General features: G+C 36.2%; 1 protein-coding gene across 5 annotated transcripts in view; it reads left to right on the forward strand.

The window, feature by feature from the left end:
• Nucleotides 1-12,682, forward strand: part of CNTLN (centlein) — a 199,272-nt gene that overhangs the window by 18,498 nt on the left and 168,092 nt on the right. For all 5 annotated transcript variants that reach the window (XM_054053478.1, XM_054053477.1, XM_054053476.1 and 2 more), the window contains one exon: nucleotides 5,643-5,731. In XM_054053478.1, the coding sequence (XP_053909453.1) occupies nucleotides 5,643-5,731 (89 nt within the window). The remainder of the gene's footprint in view (nucleotides 1-5,642; nucleotides 5,732-12,682) is intronic.

Below are 12,682 nucleotides of genomic sequence, written 5' to 3' on the forward strand. Positions count from 1 at the left end.
CTCTTAGCACTTTGTTATGTTTGGATTTCTCTGGACTGTAATGACTTCATGGCCTTTAGAATAATTTGTTAGCAATTTAAAGTAGATTAGTGTAAAAAATATACAGTCAATTGTGTATGAAGAAAAATATTCAAGCACTATTATCAGTTCAGTTCTGTTCTACGTATTGCTGACTGAGGGATTTGAATTAATTATTTTAAAATTGGAGTTAGACAGTTTATTAGATATAGTGGTGTATTATTACCATTCAAAGATTTTCTTTTAGTCAAAGTGGTGTCATTTAGAGTGTAAGAAGTGATGACATACTGTCATTCTAAGTAATTGAAGTCACATTTCCATGGCTATTATTTAGCGAGATTTTGTTTGGCCTTTTGGTTTTTCTTTGGGCTCTCAACATAATATCAATATATTTTTAGATACTAAAATTACTGAGAATCAGAGTTCTGCAAAGATCCTAATACCTTTTGGAAGCCTGCAGCAATTTTTCCATATCTGGAAAACAGATTTCTATTTCTGCCTGAGAAGCAGTAGGTTGTGCATGGTTCACCGTGTACATGCATTATGACTTTTTGGTGGCATGGTAAAGCATTTTCAGGTGATGGTGGCTTTTTGGAAGACACATGAAAATAAATCCACACTTCTAGTCCCTCAGACTAGATACAGCGAAATCTAGGGTCTTAAGTGGGCTAAGGTGGTAGCACACAATGAGAGGTTACACTTTTGTCTTTTTGTAAAAAAAAAAAAAAAATTGGAAAAAGATAAAAAGATATAAAAAAGGTAAAAAAAAAGATAGCCTGAATGGAGTAACTTTAAAATGATGCTTACTGTTTGACTTTTAACTTAATTCCTAGCTGAAAGTGAACTGGTTTTTAACTTGTGTACTGAATAAGCAATTGAATCCTGATGTAACTTAAGTTCTTATTTATATGGTTTTCGGTTTAACTTTTGTACAGTGTTAACTTTTGGTTTGAATGTGTTTGTGCACCATAGTGAACCATAATCCAATTAGTTATTGTCTGTCTGCTTGCATGCAACAGGGTCACATTTGGTTTTGGAAAGAGTTGTTACACTGCTAACCCATTTTTGGCTAGAGAAAGATGATATTCCTTTTAAGAATTTTGAAAGAACAGGTTTTGTCCAATTTATTTTGACACCAGTTTTTTAATTAATTGTTTTGTTATGCTTGGAAATACAAGAAAAGAAGTCTCCCTATCAATACTTTAAAAGTTGTGTACATCCTACGAGGGCAGATAGATTAAATTTCTCTGCTTTTAGGAGAGACAGACTCTTTCTGCTGTAGTCCAGCTTGTGTAAACTTGAATTGTGTAGTGCTGAATTATAAGATCTTCCTGGCCAGAGCCTCTGTTTTATTTATTTCTAACACAATCAGAAAGCCAGTCGGATTTGTTAGTAGTGTGCATTGTTATAGTACGTGGCTGAATTTTTCTAGGTTAACAACTGAGGCATCTAATCTTCATAAAGTTGACTTTTTTGCTTGGTTGAAGAAGTTGATGGCATTTAAGGATTTAAAAAATGTAAATGAGAAATAACCATAGTTAAAAAGATATTAAACCAGCAATCTTAAAGCCCCTCACTTCTCACTTGCTCAGCATTTTCTTGTTTTCTCGTAAGTTCAGCCTTGCCTTATTTTTTTTTGCAATTTAAAAATTCAAAATATGTGCATTTCTAAATTTGAAGGGAAGATATCAGAACTTTAAAAAAATCTTTGAGGCTTTCCTCATAAATCGTTGAGAAAATAGGTACAGCAATACAGTTTCGTCTGTAGTCATTGTTAAAGTTCGTCTCATTCAGCCTGAATGATTCTGTGATTCTGTGTGATCCTATGTATTTAGCTGTTGCAGCATTAATCTTGATAAAATAATTTAGACTCAGTACTCTGATGTACCTTGATGAAACCTGCTTGCTTGAGAGAGATCTTTTTATTTCATATTAAAAATAGTTCTTTCTTCAGAACAAGACAACAGACATTAAGAAGTGTTTGTCATGCAGTGGAATGGATATTGCTTGTAAAGTTCCCCTCTGCTTCCGAGGAGGCAATACTGATAGGGAGCAAATGAAAAGGAAAACCAGCAAAAATAGAAAAAGTAGTTCTGCTCTTCAGAGACCTGCTCTAATCCTATAGTACTTCATTGGCTCTTGTGAGGCCTGTCAAACTTGTACTTCTGTTGAAGTACATATGTCATAGATAACCATTGCTTTCAGTTGTTCCAATTCATAGTCTCACAGTACTGTGACTAAAGGCGTGATCTGTTCTTATTCATCAAAAAAGAGAAACCCGGGAAAGAAGAGACGGAAGTGGGAAACCTATGAGGAACTCGGGTCTTCTGTTACTACCTAGACAGGGAGGTGTTTAGATACAGCTAGCTTGGCTTCACCAAGGACAAGTCCTGCCTGACTAACCTAGTGGCTTTCCATGATCGGGTAACCACAGCAGTGGACATGGAGAGAACGATGGATGTAATCTCTCTGGACTTCCGTAAAGTCCTTGATGTGGTTCCCCATCAAATCCGTCTCTCTAAATTGGAGAGAGACGGATTTGATGGGTGGACTGTTTGGTGGATAAGGAATTGGTTGGATGGTCGCAGAGAGTAGTGGTCAATGGCTTGATGTCCACATGGAGATCTGTGACAAGTGGTGTCCCTCAGAGGTCCATAGTGGGACCAGTGCTGCTTAATATCTTCATCGTAGAATCACCAGGTTGGAAAAGATGTTCTTGGATCATTGAGTCCAACCATTCCTATCTGCCACTAAATCAGGTCCCTGAGCACTTCATCTACTTGTCCTTTAAATACTTCCAGGGATGGTGACTCAACCACCTCCCTGGGCAGCATCTGCCAGTGCTCGATGACCCTTTCTGTGAAAAATTTTTTTCTGATATCCAGTCTGAACCTCCCCGGGCGCAGCTTGAGGCCATTCCCTATTGTCCTGTCACTTGGGAGAGGAGGCTGACACCCTCCTCCCTACAACCTCCTTTCAGGCACTTGTAGAGAGCAATAAGATCTCCTCTCAGCCTCCTCTACTAAAGGGTAAACAACCCCAGCCCCCTCAGCCACTCCTTGTAAGGCTTGCTCTCCAGCCCCTTCACCAGCTTCGTTGCTCTTCTCTGGACACACTCCAGAGCCTCAACATCCTTCTTGCAGCGAGGGGCCCAGAACTGAACACAGTATTTGAAGTGCGATCTCACCAGTGCTGAGTACAGGGGGAGAATAACCTCCCTGTACCTGCTGATCACACCGTTTCTGATACAAGCCAAGAGATGCCATTGGCCTTCTTGGCCGTGTGAGCACACTGCTGGCTCACGTTCAGTCGGCTGTCAATCAACACACCCAGGTCCTTTTCCTCCAGGCAGCTTTCTAGCCACTCTTCTCCTACTCTGTAGCACTGCACAGGGTTGTTGTGCCCCAAGTGCAGGACCCAGCATTTGGTCTTGTTAAACTTCATGCCATTGGTCTCGGCCCAGCGGTCCAGACTGTTCAGATCCCTTTGCAGAGCCTCCCTACCCTCCAGCAGATCGACACTTCCTCCCAGTTTAGTGCCATCTGCAAACTTGCTAAGGGTGCACTCAGTGCACTCACCCAGATCATTGATAAAGACATTGAACAGGACTGGACCTATTCATATCAATGATACAGTCAGCAAGATTGAGTGCACCCTCAGCAAGTTTGCAGATGACACCAAGCTGAGTGGTGTAGTTGCCACACCGGAAGGATGGGATGTCATCGAGAGGGATCTGGAAAAGCAGGAGTGGACCTGTGCAAACCTCGTGAGGTTCAACCAGGCCAACTGCAAGGTTCTACGCCTGAGTTGGGGCAATCTTTAGTTTCAATAAACGATGGGGGATGATGTGATTGAGAGCAGGGAAGGGACATGGCCACATCAAAAGAAGCATGACCAGCAGGTTGAGGGAGGTGATTCTACCCCTCTGCTCTGATGAGACCCCACTGGGAGTATTGTGTCCAGTTCTGGAATCCTCAATCCTTCAACGGAAGGAGGATACGGAACTGTTGGAAGTAGTCCAGAGTAAGGCTGCAAAAATCATCAGAGGTTTGAAGCACCTCTGCTATGAAGACAGGCTGAGAGAGTTAGGGGTTTTCAGTCTGGAGAAGGCTCCTGGAGAGATCTTATAGTGACCTTCCAGTATCTGAAGGGGGCTGCAAGAAAGCTGGGGAAGGACTTTTTACAACGGCTTCTGATGAGGATGAGGGGGAATGGCTTTAAATTGGAGGAGGGAAGATTAGACTTTAGAAAGAAATACTTCCCAATGAGGGTGATGAGGCACTGGCACAAGTTGCCCAGGGAAGTTGTGGCTGTCCCATCCCTGAAAGTGTTCAAGACCAGGTTGGATGGGGCCTTGGGCAGCCTAATCTAGTGGGAAGTGTCCCTGGCCATGGCGGAGAGGTTGGAACTAGATGATCACTAAGATCCCTTTCGACCCTAACTATTCTATGGTATTATAATGAGAATTATCCTAGAGTTGTGCAGAGCTGAGATACTGCATTGTTATTTTAGCTGCTTTTTGTGAGGTTCTGGTTAACTAATGATGCCTGCAATGTGCTGGTAGTTTGTTGGTTCCAGAAGCTTGAGAGAAGAAGGAAGAGGGGGAAATGGATTGCTGTAATAGTGTTTTTTCTTTTAGGTCATGTATTGTCCTCATTTAAATTGTATTTCTCTTTAACATGCAAAACCGAATAGAATGTAGACTAAGCTGCAGTCATGTGATTTTACTTGTTGAATATACCTAATTGCCAATATAATAATTTTGACTTATTAATTTATAATTTTGTTATGCTTTTTTTTTTGGAGATTTGGTCTTAGTCCAATCCATGATTTACTTACATAATGCTTTCTTATTTTTCTCCTTCTCTTCATATTTTGTTGATTTATTTCCTCCTCCTCCTCCTAACATTTTTATAGAATTTTTTACATTATTTTTTATATAATTAATATATTATGGTTTTAGTTTTAGTAGCATAACTACATCAATATTGCTTCCAGCAATAAAACTGTATTGCAATAAAAACATGGCAGTACAAAATAACAACTTGTGTGTAGCAGAAAATACAAATCTGGAAAAGCTTTTAGCTGACACAGTTTTCACAAGCTTTCTTAAGTGTATTTATAAAGAGCATTGTTTTCTTGCTCTTGCTTGAGAACTTTTTAAAAAACTTTTCTATAATGCAGGTCAGCTGAGCATATGCTAGTAGACTGATCTACTGTCAATGAAAAGCTGCATATGGTAAAATTTATGTTGAAACATGTATTCCACACTCAATGTTTATTAATAGAAATTGTGTCCTGCTGCTAGAAGTACCAGCAATTAATATGGCAAAAGGTAACCTTGTTTGAACAATATCGATTGCTGCTGCCTTATGTTATGGTGCATACTCTTTTATTATCAATTATAGGTCTTTGTCTTCCTTCGAAATTCTGTATGGTTAAAACTTCGTTTATTCAAGAGAACTCTTTGTCATGCCTTTTATTTGTAGGACAGTGAGTAACATTTAGAGAATTCTTGCTAGAATGATGGGGCTGTAATTGTTTTGAACTTTTCTTCTGTAAGATGTGTAGCATAAATTTAATGAATTTTTGTCTTTTTTTTTTTTTTATTTCCTTTTTTGAAGGATGATAAAGAATTTGTGTGGTCTCTGTGGAAACGTCTCCAAGCATCAAGTCCAGATCTTACTCAAGCTGTCGGCTTGGTTGTGGAAAGGTGAGTTTAAAAATTTAACATGATACTAAAACCAGACAAAAAAACACTGGTGATCTTAATTGTGACCTATGTAGGATTATTGAAGTGTGTTCCAGAAATTCCACTGTGAAATTTTGCCAAGGATACCTAGAATATGTTGCAAGGTTTTTTTTGTATCAGTTGAAGAAAAAATATGTTTTCACTGAGGTTACTGTGCTAAAATTGAATTTAATTTTTAAATTTGAAATGTACTGCATATTCTGCTTTTTCTATTGAGGGTGCCAGAGAAGGAACATGACATTTGCTGGTGTCGTAAGTGGTTGCATATCAGTTAAATATTTAAATTATGTTTATTTGCTTCCTTAAAGAAGTGAAAGGCTAGGAAATGGTAATGGAAGAAATGGCTATGCAGTTTACCTGTTATTCGTCTGAGAATATTAATGATGATGATTTCCTTATGGTACTTACCTTTTGTCATCTGATTGCTATATTAGTTAATCATGATAGAATATGATCGATTGTTTTAAAATGGTAATATTTACGAATACAGAATTTTGATAGGCCAAAGATAAGGAGAATATGAATGAGTTAGTAATGTGACTTTCAGAATTCAAATAATTTTAATTCTCTTATGGTCAGAAGACTTGTCTGTTCGATCTCTCAGGGTGCCATGAGTTCCTGTTTTTAAAATGAAAAAGTGGATTTTAGCTTCTTTAAGTGGCTTGCCAACATTACTTTGAAAACTCCTCATAGAGCCAGGAGGAGTACTGGCTCCTTTGAGTTCCCGTTCAGTGCTTTGATCTCCACAACCATGTTTTGTTTATTCACATCTTTTCTTTCTGGACTTGATCAGTAAATGTTCTTTCACTTCTGAAACTACAGCATAAAGCTCTTTAGCTGAGTGTGTGTTCCTAGTAGTGTTGTCCCATCTTCTGCATTGCATAAAGCAGTAAAACTTCCATCAAAAATGCAATGTGATCATGTAACTAGAACTAATGTTGTAAAGATTTCTTATCCAACGTTAAAAAATGATGGTTAAGCATGTGCAGCTTGTTTTAGACAGCTGTTACCTGTGAGTTGACATGTGGTCACCAGCAATGGTGTCAGTTAAGTTCTGGCTCTGTACTGGGACACTTAACCTGCAAAGGCAAGTAGCTTGATTCTTAGGACAGTTTACTACTTTTAATGTTACTTTTGTGTTTTAATTTGGGACGTAATTTTAATGTCTGAGAGACGTAGGAACACCTTTATAACATTCCTTATTTGATTGAAATGTATGTTCTTGCTGACTTGTTTCATGATGAAACTTGGACATATTTTCATAAGGACAGTAGTGGTACTATCAGTGTTCCTTTTTCAGACACTAAAAAATGCAAACACTGCATAAAATATGTAAATATAGTGTTTAATTTATGTAAATATCTATTACATGTATATAAAGCACAAGTGTATTGAAAATAAAACTTTTGTCTTAATCACATTTTACAGATAGCTGAATGACATGGAAAATTTTAGCTCATTCATGTGATGCTTAATAAGGTAGAAAAAAGAGATGTTCAGGCTTATATAAACTTTTTTTAATATGTTGAGTAAAAAAATAATCAGGTTATTAGGACAGATCGAAGTATAGAGATGTCAGCATTCATTTAAACTATGTTCAGTACTTGGAGTTCTTGAATCATAAAAACTATATCTCATGTAAGTATATTCCTTGTTTATTCTTCTTCATGGCTGTGAATATTTTATGCTTGTTAATTATCCTTTGTTTTAAATAATTTCATATTTTATTTAGAACAGAAATTGATAATTATATGTGCATTTTCCTGACTGATGCAATGAACGTGGGGCTTTTAGATACCACTTTGATGGCCAGAAGGATGATCACAAGCTGAATTATTTTACAAAAGCAGGAAATATTTGTGAGACACTTTTAATGTGGTGTTCAACTTATAAGAAGAATTGCTACAGAAATCTGTTGTGAAAGAATAGTCTATTAGATATGAAGGTAAAGATGTATTCTGTGTGTGTGCTTTGCACTTGTGTAGAGGCGGATGATTGGTAGTTTTATGTGAAATCATGACAATGTGCTTCTATTGAAGTGTTGTCTCATTTTTTATGTCCTCTCTTCTTTCCGAATAACGCTAATGGTTTAGAAGATCTCTCGTAAACTCAAGGCTATACATCTATAACATACCTTTCCCATGCTTCTCAGAGTTACAGAGTTAAGAAAGAAGAAATTGCTTCTGCAGCATCTTTCTAGGTGTTATCTTTACCCAAGAGAATCCTGCAATAGGCTTGGATAAAACTCATTTATTATGTAGGATTTTTATTAATCACTACTTTGAACGCTGAACTTTGCTCCATGTGTCAAACCAAAGACAATAATGTGTATTTTTCTCTTTAATGTATGCAACTTCATCTCGTTTTCCTTAGAACAGTCTAATTGCTGCTTTGGATATAATTTCTAGCCCAGCTTTGCCTGAGACTTCTGCACAAATTACAGCCCCATGTAGTCTCTCCTAACTTTTCCAGCTATAACTTTCCATAGTCTTTGCCGAAGTAACTTCAATTTCATGGGTCTTCCTGTTCATGCTCTTGTACTTTCATAAAAGTTTTTATCTTAATCACTGCCTTATACTAGTACTTTTTTTTTTTTATTGCTACAGTGTCAGTTTATCTCACTTCTTATACAAGTTCCTGCTTGGGGCGGTGTGACGTGGATACTGACAGTGCTTGCATAGTCTCATTTTTTGGTGTATTCTGTGCGCAAAAAAGTTCCATGGCTGAGAAATTCACAGTGTCCACCAAGACTTTGTTATAGACTACGTGAGATCAGAACCCAACTACCTAATGGAAGCTGACAGAATCTAAGAAAGCGTAGTCATATGTGTTGTAGATCATACATACAATTAAGCAAACAATATTGTCCTGTGGATTTGTCTTTAAAGTGATGAAAGCAAGAGCCAGACTTTCTTCAGGAGGTTAAAATGACAGGAATAAAAATGTGCAAGTGTGAAAGGACAAAATATTCAGTTACAGTCTTGTACACTATGTATGTGTGATGAAGGAAAACATGTAACAATATATATTCGGAGAAGGCAGTGCTAACATGGATATTTTTGTAGCATTAATTTATATTTGTAGCATTAGGCAGTTCCTTATAGTATCTTTTCCTCAAATAAATCAGGAAAATGTAAAAGGTATAATTTGAGGGTCAAAGGGAGAATTGATTCCATTGAACTGATTCCATTGAAGTTTCCATTATTTGTCTGCTGTTTTGAAGTGCTTTCATGGTCCCAAAATAGAAGTTCACTTGCCCTAAAATTGTAAAAATGTAGCTCGTTTTTTAACACCTTTTTATGACTATACTGTTGATTCCTGTAATATACCAATGATATTTTACTTTTCAGCAGTCTTTGCAGTTCTTGCTGGATAACTATAACTATATTCCCCTTTTAATATTCAGATATAAACAAAAAATTATCTTTACTGTGCAAATGAGAAATGCCTTTGGGATATGTAAAAGCCTCCAGGTATTTTCAAACAAGCCATTGTAAAAGTACTACTCATGTTAGTATACTTTCCAGCTACTTTAAATACTATTGATCTCTGTATTATGTAAAGAGCATGCTATTTCTAGTTCACTGGCTTCTGAAACATTCAAACATTTTTTTTTAATGATGAGTTGAAAAAAAAGTGCTAGTAAGTACCTTTTACAGGTAAATACATGTGTAAAATCAGAATTGGGGTTCAGATGAGAGTATCAAAGGTTTTGAAACATTTTTGTAAACTGAGAGCTCTCATTTAAGACTTCACTTATAAATACATGAAATTTTGACAGATCACCTGACTCTAATTTTCCTCTAGTACTTCTAGCTGACTCCTTTCCTTTCTTCTGGAGGGGAGTTAAGCTGGATACATTAATGATTAAATTGTGGCAATAATACAAGACTTGGTAGCTGTTAAGGGGGATTGTATTATACTAGGTGATACCCTTGCAGATACTTATATTTGGCAAGTTTGCCTTACGTAATGTTTTTCCACGCCTAAATTCTAACTGTGCTGTATGTTGCAAGTCTTAAGAAAGAGCAAGAATAGATCTATCATTCCAGGCCACTCTGAGATACAGTGGCAATGTGAATGTTAGTGCCAGTGATTAACTGATAGTTTTGTTGTAACTCCCTAGGAAGAACAACATCTGTCTGAAAGTGTACAAATGGGCAAAAGCATGGCTAAAGAGCAAGTGATCAGAAATAGCTGAAGAATTTTTGGAAGGGTAATCACAGGAACGTAACAATGTGGTTTGCTGCATCCTGTGAATAGCAAAATGTGGAAGAAACATTGAACAGGTTGACATAGATTCCTCACTGACTGACAATGTACAGAAGTACTAAAAATGACAAATGCTTCCTATGTAAAAGGATAAATGAACGTGCTGTATGAATGAGCAATATGGATTGCTGATGTTAATTGAAAAATAATTTTAAAAAGTGTATCTTGCATCTTTTGAAGGGGTGATAAATAGCTAGCAGAAGCTTTCTTAAACCACTTCCATTTTATTCTTGTGCAAATTAACAGGAAACAATGATAAGTGAATGAGGAAGTAAACAAGATCTAACATATTTTTAAAGGCATTACCGTTTTGTGGACACTCTAGTTATTAGCACTCAATAAGATGGACAAAATAATAGAGCATAAGAGCACAACCTTTCTGTCTAAGGTCAAATAATTGTGATTTTCTACAGTTGATGAAAGTTTAATATCCTGTTTCATTAAAAATTCTCAGAACATTGAACATAAGTCAACATTCCATGGAGAAGAAGGTATTATGCAGCTTGCATGTGTGCATATCTGCATATCGGAGCACAAAATATTGACATGATAATTGCAGTCAAGCCTGATTGAACAGTAGCCTCTGGGAATTCAGCTGGTGTTGTACCAACTGGATGGCTGCTCAGGACACAGTTTGAAATGCAAGGTGCAAGTTAGCACTTTATTTAGCACAGGCAGGCATCATTTAAAAATCCTTGGGGGAAACCCTGGTGATGTGCAGATGTTAAAGCAGTCTGTTCTGAAATGCTGATATTTTGAACACTCTAAGAGACTTATGTATTTTAGATGAAAAATGTTTGCAAAATTATTAGGAGAAAAATGTCACTATTTTCTTTACCACTCTAGTGTAAAAATATGTTTAGTATTTTATGTACATTGCTTAAAATAAGAGGCCTTAATTAATCATCTAATGAATTAAATCAGTCAAGTCGGAGATGCAAGAAAAATTACATTTCTGTCATGGTGCTTTTCCATGGGAACATAGAACTGGTTCTATAAATAATTTATGAAGGAAATAATTTCATTTTATGATTTTTCTTTAATTAGATCTTAAATTATTTTTGTTCAACAAAAATAATAGATGCAATTTTGCTATACCAAGTAACTGCTGTCTTAGAAAAGTGCAAAATGTGTGTTATCAACTTAAATTCTGTTTTGCTCCATACTGTCTACATCTTTTAAAAGTACTATCTGTAAATATTAAAAGAAAAAAATTATAATATGCATCAGTTATAATTCATTATGAAGTATGAGGATCTTCTAGAATATGAAGTGAAAATAAACTATTAAAAGTATTTAGCTCATTTTTATTTCTTCTTAGTAGCTACACTGAAACGCAGTAAGGTTTCTAGGTGGAAGATAAAGGCATAGGCTCTGTTTCTGCTAACCACTGACTGTGCAGCTGCACAGTCTGTGCTCTACAACTTCACTTTGTACATGGGCAATTAATTATATATTTAATACCAGCATTGAATATATGCAGTTGTGTAAATCTGTCAGTAACATAGTTGGAAGTTGGAAGACAAGGAGAGATCATAATAATCAAGTGCTCTGTCACACGAGTTGGTATTTAGTAGTCTTTGTAGTCCTGCAGCCCTTTGGCTTAGGGGAAGTATCTTTCAAAAGTAACAAAATTTCTATAAACAGTTTATTTTTACATTTATAGCTATACTGCTAAAATATATTCTTTGTTCTTTTACCACACAGTCCAAAGTTTGCAGCGTAACCTTAACTTTCCAAGCTATTTAAGGCTAAATATGTAGAAGTGATGGTTTTTGGTTTGGTTTTTTTTTTTTTTAAATGCTGTTCTTTGTAAAACTGAAAGGACATATTCCATGGAACCTGTAGACAGCAAATTCAATTTATTAGTTACATCAATTAAATGAAAGTAACTCTAAAAGTGACATGATTATATACAATTCTGAATTACCTTTTCTTGACGAATGATTAATTGCTTGACTGATTAAGACCTGTGGTAGGGTACAAGATGCCTCTTTTCCCACTGCTTTTGCTGAAGATTTTGGGAACCATTGTGTTTTATAAACTTCAACAAACTTCTGTTTCTTAAAATTTTAAGGGTTTTGTAGTGGATAGCCTGTTTGTCCTTCATTCATATGTTTTCTCATAGTCCAGTGTTTCATTTTTGACAAGCCATTAAAAATGTGCCAAACCTCAAAAACATTATCCTGCCCTGTTATGTAAGGTATAGCATAACACAGGAAAAAAACCCATAACATAGGAAAAATGTTAAGCTTAAGACTGTTTTCTCAGTTTCTTCATTTTTGTGAGAAGCTGAATCTTAATAATCTTTGTAGCTGAATACATCTGTGTTAAACATTTAAAATAGGTACCACTCATGGGAAAACTGATTGGAGCTTAAAACTTGTACAAATTGACAACCTCTCTTCACTCCATTTTTCATCCTAAAGAAGTCTGCAAATATTCTTAGCTCACATCATTATTGCTCATCAGTGGTTCTAATTAGCTAAACAGGAGTTTGTCTCAGTCATTGATCATCATCAGCTTCTTGACAGTGCCTGAATTTTTTTCCTCCATGTTCCAGTAGACTCTTTTTAATATATTGTAAGTGCATAATGGCTCGAAGTTGGTCAAAGATTTTTTCTTAATGTCTGTTACCCT

Source organism: Cuculus canorus, chromosome Z (assembly GCF_017976375.1).
Source record: "Cuculus canorus isolate bCucCan1 chromosome Z, bCucCan1.pri, whole genome shotgun sequence".
Taxonomy (NCBI): Eukaryota; Metazoa; Chordata; class Aves; order Cuculiformes; family Cuculidae; genus Cuculus; species Cuculus canorus.